Genomic DNA, 18,826 nt, shown 5'->3' with positions numbered 1-18,826 from the left:
CAGTGGGGTTCATGATCAGGACTCTGTAAAGCGCCTGAAGACAGTTTTATTGTTTTGGTGCAATATAAATACAATTGAATTGAATTGAACATCATGAGTCTAGATGTACAGTTCAAATGTCTGGACAGTCTTTGACTTCAGACCAACAAAATGTATTTGTTATACAGAAAAATGTAAGGAAATACATTGTGAAACGTATCAAAACAACAATATCAGTGATGAACTGAGTACACTGTTAAACTAATGTTAAGAATTACAAATAGAATGTTAAGAAGTATAAACATAGAGCTTGTCCCTGCAAAAGTCATCATATCACACATTTAAAATATCAGACATAAAAAACATAACATGTATGTAAACCATGTAATTAAACCAGCAATAAGGAGTCTTTTTCCTAAACTAGCAAGCTAACTACCTAAAAGGTATGCAAAAACCTTGCAAACACCACCAACAGCCCAGTTGACACTGATAGAAGCTTGCCAACACACTAACTGGTGTCTTTTGGCAGTAAAGCTGGCAAAGTCATGCTGTGAAAGCTTTTCTTCCATTTTTGCAAGGTGTTCCAGCCAGGAAACACAGACCTACATAGGGCATATCCTGGATGGCTAGTGGGAAAGACACCGGTGTTTTATCTGTCCTTCACATGACCGTATGCTATCAAAATGAAAACTAGTTGCCTATAAATCCATACCTCAAAAAGTGTCAAATTGTTGCATAGTGTTACTTTAAGAACCACCTCTGCAATTGCCACACTCTGTGTAATGATATCCAAATATTCTCTAATATCTTTATCCTGGAATAATATCAGAGCAGTCAATCACAATATCCTAAATATTGATTTGCTCAGAAAATCAACATACACAAATGCTTGGCACATTTCATGCTGATCTCTAATAGAAAAGCATTTTACCTGTTAAAGGCTCATGAAAAGGGCATTTCCCACAGACTATTATGTTTCTGCGTAAAATGAGTCAATTTCTCCTTGATATTTCTCAGAGACAAATGGCCTCTTCAGCTTCAATGTGGGACCTGAGTGATAAAAAAGAAAATTGTCAATTTATCAAGAAAATTGATTTTTTTTTTTGCTTTGCTGCAGTATGTTACACACTTTTTCACAATTGCTGCTCACTAAGAGATGTTCCCAATAAGAGTGTTTACCAATACACACTAGGAGGAGAAATGCAAGGAATGTGGTTTGGTACATAGAATACAGGTCTTGTGATTCGACATTACAGACAGTGACGTGCAGTCAGGGTAGGCAAGGTAGGCACTGCCTACCCTGACAAAATTCAAACGTAAAAATGTTTATTAAATAATTTTATTTAATAAACTTGTATTTGTACCGAGTATTCTTGTGATTTATATATGCAATACATACGTTATTCCAATTGTTTAGACGTTACGATGACAATTGTATCAGTTACGCATAAACAAATACAAAAAACCGGTAGAATAAGCAGTGCCTTTACTGTCCATTCATTTTGAACGGCAGCAAAAAGTCATGTCGCGCATGCGCACTTAGATTCTGTATTCTTTAATATGTACGTCGAAAGGCACAACTCTACTGTGCCTTTGCACGTAAATATGTTATGCCAGTAATCATCTACGTTACGTATCAAACATGGACCAATTAAAATTGAGATATTACTGGACATTTGCGCAGCTGACGTCATTACACCAGCTAAGCGTAATCCCCGCGAAAATCAAAGTAAAAATGACAACAGCGGTATCTACCGATATTGTGGAACTTAGACATTTCTCCAAACTCGACTTTAATAGAAAAAAGTAGTAACTAGCAAGAGGGAGGCCTATTCCAACACTAAATTAACTTCTGCAGAAAAAGGGACCAAAAATTGTCGTTTCAAACGGACTGGTATGACAAAAAAGATTGGCATTGTGGCTGTGCTAGTCAGGTGAGTTAGAAATTATTTTGAGCTTAATTTTGAAATGATAAGTGTGGGGTTGAATTAATGCCGACTGCAAGCCATTTGCTTTCATATTCAATTGAGCAGTGTGTGTTCTCATTGCTGCTGACTGACATACATAATTGGCCGCTGTGCGGATAAAGATGTTTGCATTCTGATGATGGACATTAACTGGTGTGTGCGTGCGTGTGCGAGACTGAGAGTACGATATGTTATCGTGATTGGATTTTTTTTTTATATATATATCGATCGACCGTGCCTGTGTGCTGCACTTGTACCTACTGTTGTGACGTAGCCTATTAGCCTAAACAATAAATAAAGTAATCTGGCTTTCATAACTCAGTGCCTACCCTCGTACTGACTTCACCGCACGTCACTGATTACAGATAATGACTATCACAAAAGACTTTATGCAATTTTACATTATTTCAATTCCTTAACATAAGTAGTGTCTGAAAATAGATTAGGATTTGCATTCCATGAGTACAAAAAAAAGGACTTTTCATTTTGTTTAATCCACCCTGAATGTTTGACCCACCAAGCTCTCCTCCTGGCACAGAGAAGTCTTCAGGTAGAATACTCCACTTCTGGACCTTCTGGGCATTGGAAGGGGCTTTAGCATTTACACGCGCCATCCCCTCCTGAATGGCTTTGTAAATAGCAGGCTCCTTGTTCCCGACAATCTCTGATATTTTGGTGGCACCGACGCCATGCCGTCGACAGAACTCGACCACCAAAGGGGTTAGTTCATCAGTTGGCTCTCCTGCATCATTCATGACACACTAAGGAAGTATTGTGGGTTAATAAGAGAATATACAGCCGTGGAAAAAATTAAGAGACCACTTCAAAATTATCAGTTTCTCTGGTTTTACTATTTATTGGTATGTGTTAAAGTAAAATGTACATTTTTGTTTTATTCTATAACCTACTGGCAACATTCCTACCAAATTTCAAATAAAAATATTGTCATTTAGATCATTTATTTGCAGAAAAATGACAATTGGTCAAAATAGCAAAAAAGATGCAGTGTCTTCAGATCTCGAATAATGCAAAGAAAACAAGCTCATATTCATTTTTAAACTACACAATACTAATGCTTTAACTTAGGAAGAGTTCAGAAATCAATATTTGGTGGAATAACCTTGATTTAAAATCACAACTTTCATGTGTCTTGGCATGCTCTCCACCAGTCTTTCACATTGCCATTGGGTGACTTTATGCTACTCCTGGCCCAAGAATTCAAGCAGCTCGGCTTCTTTTCATGGCTTGTGACCATCCATCTTCCTCTTGATCACATTTCAGAGTTTTTTTTATGGGATTCAGGTCTCGAAATTGGGCTGGCCATGACAGGGTCCTGATCTGGTGATACTCCATCCACACCTTTACTGGCCTGGCTGTGTGGCATGGAGCATTGCCCTGCTGGAAAAAACACTTCTCAGAGTTGGGGAACATTGTCAGAGCAAAAGGAAGCAAGTTTTTCTTCCGGGACAACGTTGTACTTTGCCTGGCTGAGGTTTGTAAAAGACCATAAGGATTGAACCAAAGCCGACTGGAGGGTCTCCTAGTTCGTCTTCTCTGATGAGTCCAATTTTCAGCTTTGCCCAACACATGGTCGTCTGATGGTTAGACGGAGACCTGGAGAGGCCTACAAGCCACAGAGTCTTGCACCTAGTGTGAAATTGGACTCATCAGAGAAGACGAACTAGGAGACCCTCCAGTCGGCTTCGGTTCAATCCTTTTGGTCTTTTACAAACCTCAGCCAGGCAAAGTACAACGTTGTCCCGGAAGAAAAACTTGCTTCCTTTTGCTCTGACAATGTTCCCCAACTCTGAGAAGTGTTTTTTCCAGCAGGGCAATGCTCCGTGCCACACAGCCAGGCCAGTAAAGGTGTGGATGGAGTATCACCAGATCAGGACCCTGTCATGGCCAGCCCAATTTCGAGACCTGAATCCCATAAAAAAAACTCTGAAATGTGATCAAGAGGAAGATGGATGGTCACAAGCCATGAAAAGAAGCCGAGCTGCTTGAATTCTTGCGCCAGGAGTAGCATAAAGTCACCCAACGGCAATGTGAAAGACTGGTGGAGAGCATGCCAAGACACATGAAAGTTGTGATTTTAAATCAAGGTTATTCCACCAAATATTGATTTCTGAACTCTTCCTAAGTTAAAGCATTAGTATTGTGTAGTTTAAAAATGAATATGAGCTTGTTTTCTTTGCATTATTCGAGATCTGAAGACACTGCATCTTTTTTGCTATTTTGACCAATTGTCATTTTTCTGCAAATAAATGATCTAAATGACAATATTTTTATTTGAAATTTGGTAGGAATGTTGCCAGTAGGTTATAGAATAAAACTAAAATGTACATTTTACTTTAACACATACCAATAAATAGTAAAACCAGAGAAACTGATAATTTTGAAGTGGTCTCTTAATTTTTTCCGCGGCTGTATTTTGAGAAATAAATTTGAAGAGAAAAATAGTGATACAATTAGTAGGCCACAAATAATTCTTACTTTCAGTGTGAGAAGCATGGAAAGGAACTTTTTCTTGTCTCCAACTAGCATAGCATTGCTAATGATTGGCACCTCCTCCTTCACAGAATCTTCAATGAGCACTGGGGGAATGTTCTCTCCTCCAGCAGTTATTATTATCTCTGCAAAAGAAAATGAATTTCTTCATAACACATGGCTTTTAGATTCTTTTTATCTCATAGGTTGTCAGGATTTCATAATGATAGAGGTTTTGCACAACATGGCAATTACTGTATACTCATGAGAGATAACATAACATAAGAGCCATTCTGTTTTTCAGCTTTGAAATGGGAAAATGTGATGCCCAGAATCGATTCCCAACTCGTCCAAATAATCAGAAACTTCCTTACACGACTGCCTGAATGTGACGTGACAGTTGTATATATTCTTTAAATGAGAGCGTGAGCAGATTACAGTGAGCAGCATTCTATGAAGAAGAGAACATGGTTTAAGTCCAAGAAGGACAGCATAGGGGACTGCTTGGGCCTGCTATTGGAGGAAATTCTTCTGTGAAGAAAAAGGAAATTACACAAAAATATCACATTGAGAACTTAAGTCATGCTCTGGCCTACCTTTAATTCTTCCTGTGATGAAGAGGAAACCATCTTTGTCATGTTTGCCCAGGTCCCCAGAGTGCAGCCAGCCCTCTTCGTCCAAAGCCTCTTTGGTCTTCTCAGGCATATTCAGATACCCCATTAACACATGGCGTCCATAGAAGCAAATCTCCCCATTGCCGTCCGCATCAGGCTTATCTAGCTTGGTCTTGCAACCAGTCAACTCTTTACCGCAACTAGACCAATATCAAGAAACAACAAAAGACATACACATCTGGGCACATGAATCAACACTGTGTCATAGTTTTATTAAAGGTGCAATATGTAAGAATTTGAATTTAAAACTTGAACTAAAATGCCATATGAGTCTGAAGAAATACAAGTTTCAAGAACGCCTAGGTACTGTATTGCAGAGATATCTACTAGTTTGCATGCATGGTAACCAGCTAGCGTCGGTCTGGCCGCTCATAATACAACTGTAGACCTCTATAGTCGATAGCAAGTCACTGTAGAGACGGTAGCCTATCCATTCTCTTTACCTAGGTTGCTTGCTACGTTGTAACTTTGTAACGTCTTTTTTTCTTTTAAATATTCCATGTGCAGTAATATCGAATGTTATCATAGAGGACAACTTGTAAGGTTATGCTGGATTTTACAAAGGCTTTTAGCCAATCACAATCAAGGATTTGAACAATCAGTTTTAGAAAGTTTATGAAGATCTACAGGGGTGTGTTTTCCTCAACTAAGTTAATGTAACATATATCAATAGATGCTTGAGTGGTTACAGTATATGAAGATCTACATTGGTGTGTTTTCCTCAACGTGTAATGTAACATATATCAATAGATGGTGATGGAGAGTCACTACTGGTCACCTAGATATCTTTCAATCATGTAGCCTTCATGTAGTCCTTAGCCTCCATCATCATGTAGCCTTTAGCCTCTATCATCTTGGTCAAACGTTTTGGTTACTTCTTTGAAGGGAGAGGAGGTAGAGGTATGCAAACCCAGGGTGCTATTTCTTTTTTAATGTTTTTATTCATGAAAATAAATGGCACACTATAGTGGGTTATATACAGTAGACTATGAAGACTGTTAGGCTATTTCTTGCAGCTGTAATGCTTATTAAGCTGGCACTTTAAACACTTGGTGCAGAACTGAATCCTTTTAATTTTTTTTCATTTGGCTAGCTGGCTGTAGTTTTTTTTTGCTTAGTGACATGCTGAAAAGCCGGCTTGGTCAAGACTTATGGAACTACAATTATCTCATAGCTGTGGTGTCATTTCTGTTGTCACACCAGTGTGCCCGTACTGACAGTCATAGTCCATTTGTGATTTTTTTTTTTTACAGTTTATTTTATACAGTTTATTGGTGAAGTAGCATTCATTTCTGGGGGGACCTATGGCTATTGATGAGGTATTTAGGTTAAGTTATTAATGTAATTATTAACCTTGGTAAGCAAAGGAAAGGAAAGGAAAATTACTATTATTACTGGGGAAATAAGCACTTTGATTAATAATACTACAACCGTTCTGTGCTTGTGGGTCATGTTTACACCCTCATGCATTACCATGGTAACAAAAGTGCCGTCTAAACTCAGGTGTGCATGCTGTTAGGAAAAGAAAGTGTTTGAAGATGAAGGCATGCATTATATCTCTCTGCACCACTTCCATTGCATGTAGCGAAATAGCAAAATATATACACATCACATTGCCTGAAATATTGAAGAAAGTTGAAAATCTGGAAAACTTTACAAGACCTAAGCAAGATTACCTTGTGATCCGGAAGCCATCCTGGCAGGAGATGGTGTGTGGGCCAGTGCTCTCACTCATTCCATAGACCTCAAACAGATGGATGTGCAGGCTCATGAAGTATTCAAGCGTGTCCTTGGTGATAGGAGCTGCCCCCGTATAGCAGGCCTTGCAACGGTCAAGGCCCAAGGCAAAGCGCACCTTTGTGAAAACCAGTTTGTTGGCAAGAGAGAAGCCCCAAGGCGCCACATTAGTCCTGGAATGAACAGAGGAGATCAGCTTAACATCTGATTAACATGTTTTAAGAGTTAATTCACCCTTATTTCTACATATTAACATCTCTTGAAGAGTGCATACACCCTCATTTCTACATATGACAGCTTGTAGTTTGGTGTGGTGTGGATTTCATGATCTTTCAGACCAAAAACGTGAGGAATGATAACAGCTGTTCTGTTGGTCAAAGCATAAGATACAACTCCTTCTAGGTGGAAACTTTGAGTGAGTTTTAGCTCAATGCAAAATAATGACACAAAATAATTTCCTCATAAAGCAAATGTATGTGAATTATTCTTAATATCATGTGTATGTATTAATGACTATTTATAACTAATGTGAGCTGTGAATTATTCTTTATATCATATGTATTTTTTAATGACTAGTTATAACTTATGTGAGCTGATTTCATTTGTAAATGCTTTCACCCACCCATTCATTTCATTATAACTGGCCTGAAGCCCTAGTGCTTTGGCCCAATCAGCCACATGTTTTCGTAAAACTGTGGACTTGGAACCAAGTTCTTTCATCCTCTCCTGCATCTTCTCCCACACACGTGGCACGCCCAGAAAACTTGTAGGACGCACTTCCCGTAGCGTCTCCACCAAAGAGCCCTGCAGGGGAGATGATCATTTGTTGTAAAATCCTTTCAAGGATTATGTTGTTTAGGAATGAATGAAATGAACAAACCCATTACCTTCAGGGCGTCCGGCTGAGCAAAACTGGTTGTGGCTGCAAAGCGCATGCTAATCCATATGTCATTCATCTGAGCAGCCACATGGCTGAGAGGCAGGTAACTGACCAGCTGTTCCTCACACATCTTCAAATTAGTCATGGTTCCTACAGCATTAGCAATCCATGTGATCTACACAAGTGATACATACAGTGTGTGAAGGACTTGCAAATCAGAATTAAAGATCAGAGTGAATGATGATTGACAATAATCATAAATCCAATGCATCTTATATTCATTTGTATTTGTTGCCATTTAGTTGGACCCCAAAAATATCTAAATCTGTGTGTTTCTTATTTAAACACAATTCATGCGTATTCTGCCTTTGCTATGCGCTTCCAAGGGCTGAAAGCCAAGCGGTACAAGGTGAAGCACCATACTGCGTTTCACTCAGCAGTAGGCTTACTTCTAACAATATTATACATGCATTGATTTTTGAAATACATGTTTGATGTTTGAACATTTTCTTTTTATTTAAAAACTACTGAACTACTAAACTTAACCACGTTATGTTTTCTTTCGCCATTATCTAACATAAGGTAATGTAAGGTAACTTGGAAAATACTCATTTTGCAGTACTCTCCTTATCCTCTGCCAACTGATAATACATTCAACAGAAATTATATAATGATAACAGACAATAGGGGCCGTGCAGACTAGATTGTCTAGATTGTCTGAATGAATCCAGAGAGAAACATTTCCGGATCGCCCTATTGAAACACACTGAATCCGCACACTATATCCGCACTGGTTCGAATCGCGGGTCCAAAGTGAGTAGATTTGAATCTGTTTGCGGGCTGGTGTTCGTGTGCACGGATTCACGCAACCAGTTCTAATCTGATGACTTGTGTTGAACCCTGATCTTGTCTGAATAGGCCTTAAGGTACTCACATTATCGTGACTCAGCATGACACCCTTGGGATTTCCTGTTGTCCCTGAGGTGTAGATAAGTGTGCAGCACTCATTCGGTGATTGGTCTTTAATCAAAGCATCAAGCTCTTCTTCTGGAACATTCTCACCCAGCTTCATGAAATCTGTCCACTGAGAAAATAACAAGATGTATAAAAGATGTGAAATACTGGATAAAATGTTTTATTACCTCTTCTCACGGTTTTCAAACTTACACTGTGTACATTGGGAAGCTTCTGTTCTAGATCATCCTTGTACTGAACGATGGCTTTCAAATGCGGCAGTTGATCTTTCACCTAGTAGGACACAAAGAGCAGACAATAGATCATAGATTATAGATCATAGATAATAATTAATCATCACAAGTGACCGGCTAACCAGTCTAAGCTATATCTGATTCTGTGCAGGTCAAATTAACACACATGTGCGGAACGATTGTTCATGGAAAAAAACATTATCTGAAATCTTAGCTATGTTCTGGCGCTAAGTAGTTTTGAAAAGTGCTTAGCAGAAGTAAATACATTAAATTAAGTTTCTTATAACCAATTTTTCGAGGAGGTCTGGGCGCTTTCAGTTATTAGAAAAGTCTTACACATAGGCTTCATTCTAATCTCTATTAATTTCGAGAATATTTACACATAGGCTTCAATCTAATCTCTTTTAATTAGAGAAGTTTTACACAGAGGCTTCAATCTAATCTTTCAAATGTGTCATCTTTCATGGTCGTCTGGCAAGAATGAGTGATTGAGTGAACTTAGTTTGTTTGTTCGTTTATTGGTGGCCAAGCAGCGAAGCCAATGGGTCAAAGTTGAAGATGTGTTTATACATGTTACTTTTGAACAATATGCCGCATTTTCCAAAATGAGGTATCTTTGGATTCCCTGGATCAAGACGAGTTTAACACACTATATGACATCATTAACAATTATATAGATTCTCAAGCTTTTGTGAATGTTTAGTAAAAGTGTTTTTTCGCAACTCCTCCTACAATTCTTGTCGAATTTTCTTCAAAATTGCCACACATCATATTCAGACCAAGCCTCACAAAAGTTAACCTCGGGCGTTTTGATTTTCGCAACCGTTTGTTAGTTACAGTCAATCAAATTGATGTGGTCGAATTGATTTGGCTGCCATTTTGAATGAATGAATATTACGTTTTTGGTGAATATCAAATAGTCACCAAATTTGGCACACTCTTTGGGACCAATCCTCTAATCAATTTCCTCAAGTTTCATGTCTCCCATTTGAACCCTCTAGCGCCACCAATGGGTCAAAGTTGAAGACGTGTTTACACACGTTACTTTTGAAGCGCATGGTCAAAAGTTGTGAAATTTGGCACACTCTTTGGGACCAGTCCCCTCATCATTTTCACCAAGTTTCATGTCTCCCATTTGAACCCTCTAGCGCCACCAATGGGTCAAAGTTGAAGATGTGTTTACACACGTTACTTTTGAACCGCATGGTCAAAGGTTGGGAAATTTGGCACACTCTTTGGGACTAGTCCCCTCATCAATTTCACCAACTTTCATGTCTCCTACTCAAACCCTCAAGCGCCACCAATGGGTCAAAGTTGAAGATGTGTTTACACACGTTACTTTTGAACCATATGCCCCATTTTCCAAAATGAGATATCATTGGATTCCCTGGATAGAGACGAATTCGCACTCTATGACATAATACCCAGTTATATAGATTTTCCGCTAGTTTGAATGTTAAGGTAAAGCATTTTTTCGCGACTCCTCCTACAATTCTTGTCGAAAAAAAAATTGCCACACATGATCTTCAAACCAAGCCTCACAAAAGTTATCCCCTGGCGTTTTGATTTTTGCGAACCGTTTGTTAGTTTCAGTCTATCAAATTGATGTGGCCGAATTGATGTGGCTGCCATTTTGAATGAATGAATATAACGTTTTTGGTGAATATCAAATATTCATCAAATTTGGCACAGATTATCTTCAGACCACAATCACCTCGACTTGTCAAAATAGGACTGAATTACAGCTGTTTAAACTGTTAAAACTTGGTCCATATTTGACAACCATTGCCACAAGAAAAAACGCTTCTATTTTGAAAGAGTAACTGAACTCTTTGAATTCCATCACCGACAATAGCTCACTAGGTAAGTGATTTGGTGATTGGTGTCCTGTAGTTGGTAGCCTCATCGGTTCGAATCCAGCCTCTGCTGAGTATATCAAAAGCCTCTTCTGAGTGTATTGAAGGCCTCCTGGGTCATCTGACCTGCTTGGCTACCACATCGCTGCTTGCAGCTATGTTTTTATTTGTTATTCTCTACCACAGAAAATGCTTCTACTGCTTAACAACTTTGTATGCACAAGTGATAAAGGACAATAAAGGTGTGTAATGTAACAAACAGTTCACCTGAAGAATCTTGACAAGCTGCTTGTGGTTTTCTACCACCAATACATTGGCCTCACAGTTGTGGGCCACAAACTGACATGCTTCAGGAGTGTTGGTGGTATAAACCCCTGTGGCAAGGCCCCTTTTCACCAAAATCAAAAGAACAAAAGGTTAATATAATACATATGTTCTCTACCGGGATGGTAAACATTTTACATGAAAGTTCCCTTGAAGTACATGAAAGGTGCGAAGTTGATGATTTGTTAATATTTAGTAATATAGCCTACTGACTAATGTTAGTTACATGCCAGTTCTAATACATGAGTTAACATAAATGAACAATACATCTTTGTGTTTAACACTGACTCATGTCAATAAATGCATGAACTAACTTAATTTAACATTTAAATTTTGCAATTCAAAGTTCAGGTACTGTATACAAAATTGTTTATATTAATGTAATCAATGTATGCAAATAGACAGACATCTAAAAATGTACATCACTTCGTTTCAAATCACACGCTAAATAAATACAATTTAATTTAATTTAATTGAAAGGCTTACCCTGCCATGATGCAACCAATGTCAGCAATAAACCATTGAGGGGAGTTGAAGCCTAAAATACCAACGCCATGGAAACGCTCCAGCCCCAACTAGTTGAAAAACATGCATAATGAATGAATGTCTAGTTTCTGTTGACCTACATCACTTTTTTGTAGACAACTGTCATGCATGTATCAACTTCACCAAGAAAGAGGAGATGTAGCTCTATCTCCATAGCAACAGTTTACAGTTTTTGTAAACTAAAGCAGATTGTGTACTATACAAAATATATTGTTTTGTCATGCTCCAAATTACTGTATTCAAAATTATATTGACACTTTCAAATTGTTGTGTTAAAACACCTTGAAACACTACTAATGGAACTTGTGAGGCTGAGTGGCAAACAGGCATGTCAGTATTCTCTGAATGTTCAACTGATAATTTCTGGTTACATCTCCATGACCAAAGACTAAAAAACACTAAAACAACCATTCCTATACTACGCCATTAGTTAATTGTCTACATATTTCAAATCATATGTGTTGCATGTTTTTATAATCACCCACTTTGATAAAGCTCTTGGCAGCCGACCTGCACTGAAGTAAGTATTCCTTATAAGTCATGGTGATCCACTTTCCGTCCTCTTTCCACCTTAATGCTGGCTCATCTCCGTGGCAATCCACTGTCCTCTCGAACATCTGGTGGATAGTAGTTGGTGCCTCAGAGCCAGGTCCCGACTCAGTCATGCGAAGTTTGACGGGCTTATCCCTCTCTGTGCTCCATAAGAGCTCTGCTGGCTTCGGGGAGACGTTGTGTTGACGGTATATTGGTAGTTGCTCTTCCTGAGAACCAGGACAACACGACTGACAGCAAGTCCACGACATCGATTCTAGAGGTTAGTTCAATGTTTTGATCACTGGAACAAATGCGTAATGTAGGCCTACTGAAGCGTTTCTTCCTCTCTCTCTTTCACTTGTGCACACCAGCACAACACAACACAAATGCTGAAGCTGCTGCTGAATTCAAAGAAGTTCCCTATCAGATTACTCCCGAGACAAAGCCAGTGGAATGTCACAGGGCAGGTGTTCCTGTTTAACTGCTTATCATGTTCACTGGTGACACCTGCTAACTACTAACCTTTCAGCTGGTCTACATCCTCTGTTGCAGATATGCACATCAATCCCACAATTACAATTTAATTTGACTGCCTGCGGTTCCAGTGTGTACGTAAAGTCAGGGTAACCCCAGAGAGGATATGTGACATTAGCATGTGTTCACCATAATATTGACATTATTGTGGCATGTGTTCACCATAAACATTGCTATAATTAGAGGACAGCAACACCCTGCCGTACAAATGATCAATGAAGAAGACCATGCACCCACCTCTAACTGACATTCCAGTCATTTAATTGGTTTTTGCTGCTTCAAGAACACCTTTTGTAGTTCATGTTTTTCCCCCATTTTGTACGATGCATTTTGTACGATTCCTTGCCAGGTAACTGGAAAAACATATAGATAACTTTTAATTATACAGTTCTCCACACAGAAATGACCTTCCATTAAAATAAACATCTCACTGTGTTCATCTGTGCTTCTGTGCTAAAAAAGATAGGAATGTGCAAATTGTTTTCACATTCATTATTTATTCTCATCACTTCACTGCACATTTCAAATTCCAAAAAAATAATCTAAAAAAATGAAATGGAGAAAGAAGCATCAGAAGCTACCAAACCAAATTTGAAGATGTATACCTCTGAAGGCCTTTCAGAACTCCTCCTGGTGGCAACAGTCATCACCATCATCATCATCATCATGTGATGAAGATCATTCCATGTCAATATATTTTAAACTACTATATTTGTCAAATCTCTTAAATGTAATGAATGAAAACAGAATTGAAATGTATTCAAAATGTAATATTCAAAGAATGTGTGGTTCCACACTAAATGAATGGACTAGGGCAGTGGTCGGCAAATATGGGGCCCGCGGGCCAATTTTGGCCCGCCATCTATTCTGTCTGGCCCGCGAGATGACGTTAATTTGATGTAAAAAATCATTTTTTTTTCAACCCCAAAAAAGGCATACAGCAATCCCATCAATTTCGAAACATTTATTGAGGTATAGATGATCGTCCTAAAGTGACAAAACAACAGGTGGAACATCTGTGCAGTTATCCATGACAGACAGGTCGGAACGGTATTGGCACGCGAGTGCGCGTAATCTTGTGCAAAAAAAAAAAAAAAGTGTCCTGTCTCTGTTATGTTCATGGAACTTCTTGTTACAGGACCTATTTTATGTGTAGTAATGCACTGTGTAAAATACCGTTTAGTGATCCTGTGTATAACTGAAACTATCAGTAAAGAGTTTATATCTATATTCACCTGCGTGGTTATTCATCTTGTTATAAGTGTAGAAACATAGCAATTGGCGACGAGACTGGACTGAATCCATATGTACAGTGAAAGTATCACGAAGAAAGAAATTGTCGACATTTTTACCGTCTGTTTTTGCCAACCCTGTGGATGCTAAGCTGAATCAATGGACCAGCAAAGCTATCATCAACCACGACTGGAGGAGGGAAACAGGACGCATGGAATGAACAAAACAGTGAGTGACAAAGTAAACTACTAAAAGAAGAAAACTTGGACATTGGCTACTGTAAGTTGAAAGAAAAAAAAATTTAACAAGATGGCTGGATGTGTAGGGCAAATGGACAGTTTTGATAGTACTGTGGAAGACTGGGCTTCATACATTGAACGACTTGAGCAGTATTGTTTTGCGAACAAAATAGAGAACGACAGAAAAGTAGCCGTGCTGTTGAGTGTCATGGGTGCAAAAACGTACAATTTCCTGCGCAACTTGTTGGCGACAGATAAACCAGCTTCAAAGGGTTCTTTGTAGGTCCTGCATTCTGAATCATTTTTTTCTTTTCAAGGCTTTCGACAACGACATTTCGCATCGATAACTAGCATAGCAATGTTCAGCTAATCATTTTTACACGTCATCTAAAAGAATATTTGTATACGGCAGGTTGCTAAGCAAGTGCCTGTTTCATGAGAGACGACACGAGATGCAGCAGGCGGCATAAAAACAGCGAACATAAGCAAATAAACGTTTTATCATTTATTAGATGATGTTTATTTTATTTTAATATAATAAAATAAATAATAATTTAAATAGTAGACCCCCCCCAAAAAAAAGCTATGGCCCGCGATGCCATTGTCTGAAAAAAAATTGGCCCGTGTCCAAATCTAATTGCCGACCCCTGGACTAGGGCCTTCAATCGTATGCACTGGCTAGGGCAGTAACTTTCTCCCCGGGGAAATGCAACTGTGCTCACTCTTGCTGGAAGCACATACCAACATTTGTAATTCCAGTCGGCTAAACTAGGATGACCTTTCCCCCCCATGTCAGGGTTTATTATCTCACTGTTCGTTAGTTGTTCAACCTGCTTACTGGAAACCCCCCCTAGATGCTAGATACACATACAAATAGATAATGCAAAAATTTGAAAAATGTTAGGAAGCTCCACTCAACCATCCATTTCCTCATGTTAGTTGTAACAGTTGCCAGTAAGTGGCATATCAGGAACAAGGCTAAAAAAAAACTGAAAATAAATGAAAGTGAATTGCCTTGAACTGTTCTGCTGATGGCCCAACACTGAATATCGCTAGGGTGCATTTTTGGTGTCCTGTACATAAATAATCAATTCCCCATGTTAACTTCAATAACTATGAAAGGGTTTGTTATATTCATAAAAAACATTACTTGGCTCTTTAGATACATTGGGCCTCATTCTTGATCTTTTTCTGTACTTCTTCAGAAATGTTTCTTACACGACTTCGCAAAAACAACGTAAGAGAAACGCTTCTGCTGCATTCCCGCACGCTTGAAAATGTGTTCATAAGCAGCCGAAGTCTTCTCAGCTGTGTTCCTTCCGATTAGTTTCTTAGATTGATGCGCGTTCTCGTGAAAGTGGATTTGCATACAAACACGCCCCGCCAGGTCCTTATTAGGGCACGCAGCCATAGCCAAGTGTGCTGTCAAATTTCCCAAATCCACACAAAAGCAACTCGTAACAGGTGTTTATTAATAAGGTGGAGATATTTTCTTACGTTGAACTTCCGAAGTCCGTAAAACACATTTAAGAAGTCATTTAAAAAAAAAAAAAAAAAATCGAAAAATGGCTACCATAAGTGTGAAGACAGGTCACGAGTAGGAGTATAAAATGCAGTAGGCTAAGTTTATGTGACAGTTCTTAGAGATTGGGTTTAGTGTTTATTTATTGATTCACTTACATTTGCAGTGTTCGTGTAGCCTGGATACCAGCCCGAACTCCGCCCACAAGAAAATTTGGACGGGACGTTCGGTCTGGCTCTTCGGCCGTTGGGGAGACATTTTTCCTGGTAGAAAACAGTACAGCCAATCAAAGTGCCAGGGCGGGCTTTATACGATGATCGACAGATGATGAACAGTAACGTAATCAACCACGTCACCTAAGAGCGCTCGGTTCAAATTTGTGTTCAACAAACATGGCTGCCGCTGGAGAGCTAATATGTGTAGATTCTGCCATTGAGTCGGTTTTAGAAGACCTCGACAGCCCCTTAACTTTTGAAAGAGGAACAAAGAAACGCAATCAAGGCATTTGTAGATCGTAAAGCTGTTTTTGCCGTCCTTCCTACGGGATCCTGTAAAAGTGTAATGTATCAGATGGTCATACTACGTTGCTCTGATTAGTTCTAGGTATCCAATTGAGCGAAGAGGCATTTTCTTTCCTGGTTCGTTGAAACACGCCCCATAATCACAACTCAATGGAGCAGACTCAGACTCATATTCTGACTAGAATTATGAGTATGACATCGTCAGGCTAGTGTTCGTGTACATTTACATTCACATTCAGTAATTTAGCAGACGCCTTTGTACAAAGTGACGTACAAGGGAGAGAACAGTCAAGCTACGAGCAATAGAGACCTATGTAATAAATACTACCTCGTAGAATCATGACTATAAATGTGAAAGGTAATTGTTTATGATACAAATATTCTCGTAATTATTATTATGTATTATTATTTTAATCCGAGGATGTCTATAGAGTTGATGTGAACGCAATCACCAACGATTTCTCACAAATTCAGCCGTTAAGCCTTTTAACACCGACAGATTTTTTAAATGTGATTCTTCAAATAAACACAAGATGGCCCGTGGAATCGCATTTGAGAAGATTCCGGCAGAGTTACGACTGCTATTTAGCGTTCTGAAAGTCGTCTGAAGTTCAGAAGAAAGCACAGAAGAAAAAACTATGGAGAATGGCAAATGTTTTCTTAAATCCACCGAAGTGGAGTTCCTTCTGAAATCCCTCATTCAATTTATTGTGAGTAAAATATAGTCACATCATAAAATGACAATACTTTCTTTATATTATTGTTTTGCTAAATAGGATATTACTAAAGTGCATTCATCATTTGGTAATACAAAATTCTATTTGTATTTATTGAAAAAAGAAGAGTTTGTGTGTGTCCCATAAATTATTATCTACTCTGTCACATTGGGGGAGTCCGTCCTTTTAAGAAAAGGTCATCCACTCTGTGACGGACCGACCCTCTCCAATCCAGGAAACCTGCTAAGCCTTGCAATTTGCTGAGGATAATAATCATCAATCTCACTGAAAATATAATCTGCTAAGCATCAGCAGAGGACAACATTCAGCAGTCTAACAGGAAAAGAAAAAACCTGCTAAGCAGGGCCTCCATTTTAGTGCCAATCAGTGTGAAGGGGGAATTCACCTTTTCACATCTACATTCTGTATATAAACATATGAATATCCATAAATAAAATATATCATATGGGCCTACACAATATAGATAGGGCCTATGAAGATCCCCAAGTAGCCTGCTCATGTATTTAACTCAACTTCACATCAGCCCATTTCTTTTTCACAGTGAAGTTAGGTCTGCGTAAACTGGCCGATGCACCACCAGTGTTCGCTTTCCACTTTGACATAATTTTGATCAGTCTCAAGTTGCTTTCACGTTGCCTGTGGATTCTGTGTGCATACGGTCCTGTGGTTGCATGCCCTTATAAGGAGCTATGAATGTGTACAAGAACGCAAGTTCAATTAAAGAATCAGTGACATTCCTCATTTGGTGGAGCCCAGCTGAAAATACTTTGGCAGTTTAAGAGCACATCCGGCGGGGATCTTTCTTAGGGGTTGGTCTTACAAAGGTCGTAAGAATTTAAGACACTTAAGAAAATGTTCTAGAATGAGGTCCATCGTGCTGCCCACTTGGTTGTTACCCTGCATCCAGACTAATGGCTCAAAGAAGGCAGTGTGTCTGGGGTCTTCATCTTCAGCAGAGTGCCAGGGCTCAATGAAAGCAGTGTGTCTGGGGTCTTCATCAGCAGAGTGCCAGAGGACTAAGTTGTGCAAGATGCATGTCACCTTCACCATGACTTCAGCAACTTCAGGTGAGACTCCATGGGTCTCCTGTACACTGGCCACTGTGAAGCCAGGATGCCGAAGGCACATGCCACCATCCATCTGGCCTGAGACAGGTGGAACTCGAGGATCCTCTGCTCAGGTGATTGATTGTGCCCAGGAAATGTCCTCATCATTGTCCTCTGCAAGGTAAATGCTTCTCCCACAAAAGCATAAGGTATGGCTCCGTTGCCTCCTGGAAGAGGTGAACCTGATGGAAGGTTGAGGAAAGTGGCATAACGTAGGCTACTAACGACGGGCCCAGTTACGCCCCTGGTTGAGGACATCATGGTGAAGCGCTTGGCCGAAAGCTGATGATGAAAATGTACTTCCTTAACTGCTCTTGCCATATGCTCCCATATCAATCATCCTGAAGCAATATTTGAGCTAAGGTCCGGGATGCGATCAGGCACAATTCGCGTGGGCGAGAGTCGCCACTTTGTGAATGAAGCGCGCTTCACCTAGGACGCGATCTGAATTGCACAGAGACGGTCGCATATGAGACATACGTTGTTGAGACTCTTAAAGATCTTGGCCTACTATATACCACTTTGTGAATGAAGTGCGCTTCACTTAGGACGCGATCTGAATTGCACAGAGACGGTCGCATATGAGACATACGTTGTTGAGACTCTTATAAAATATCTTACTCATTCTCACAAAGACAAAACAAATAGCTACACATAGCCTATAAACGTTATTGAGACCCTTATTAAAGATCTTACTCATTCTCGTGGTTGAAAGCCGGTAACAAAACAGAGACAAATA

General features: G+C 39.3%; 1 protein-coding gene across 1 annotated transcript; it reads right to left on the bottom strand.

Annotated features, from left to right (window-relative positions):
- Nucleotides 1-949: 949 nt before the first annotated feature.
- LOC308377291 (long-chain-fatty-acid--CoA ligase ACSBG2-like) lies at nt 950-18,121 on the bottom strand (the record flags this gene model as incomplete). Its single annotated transcript, XM_080853874.1, has 13 exons — nt 950-1,029; nt 2,464-2,707; nt 4,443-4,582; nt 5,033-5,250; nt 6,787-7,020; nt 7,470-7,651; nt 7,735-7,902; nt 8,662-8,811; nt 8,895-8,975; nt 11,059-11,179; nt 11,602-11,690; nt 12,147-12,422; nt 17,867-18,121. The coding sequence occupies 13 exons, from the start codon at nt 18,119-18,121 to the stop codon at nt 950-952; spliced, it is 2,238 nt and encodes a 745-aa protein (XP_080710000.1).
- Between the last annotated feature and the right edge of the window lie 705 nt (nt 18,122-18,826).

The sequence above is a fragment of the Sprattus sprattus genome (assembly GCF_963457725.1).
Source record: "Sprattus sprattus genome assembly, chromosome: 16".
In the NCBI taxonomy this organism is placed as follows: Eukaryota; Metazoa; Chordata; class Actinopteri; order Clupeiformes; family Clupeidae; genus Sprattus; species Sprattus sprattus.
The sequence above is the reverse complement of the archived record's forward strand: the minus strand, read 5'-3'. Positions and strand labels throughout refer to the sequence as shown.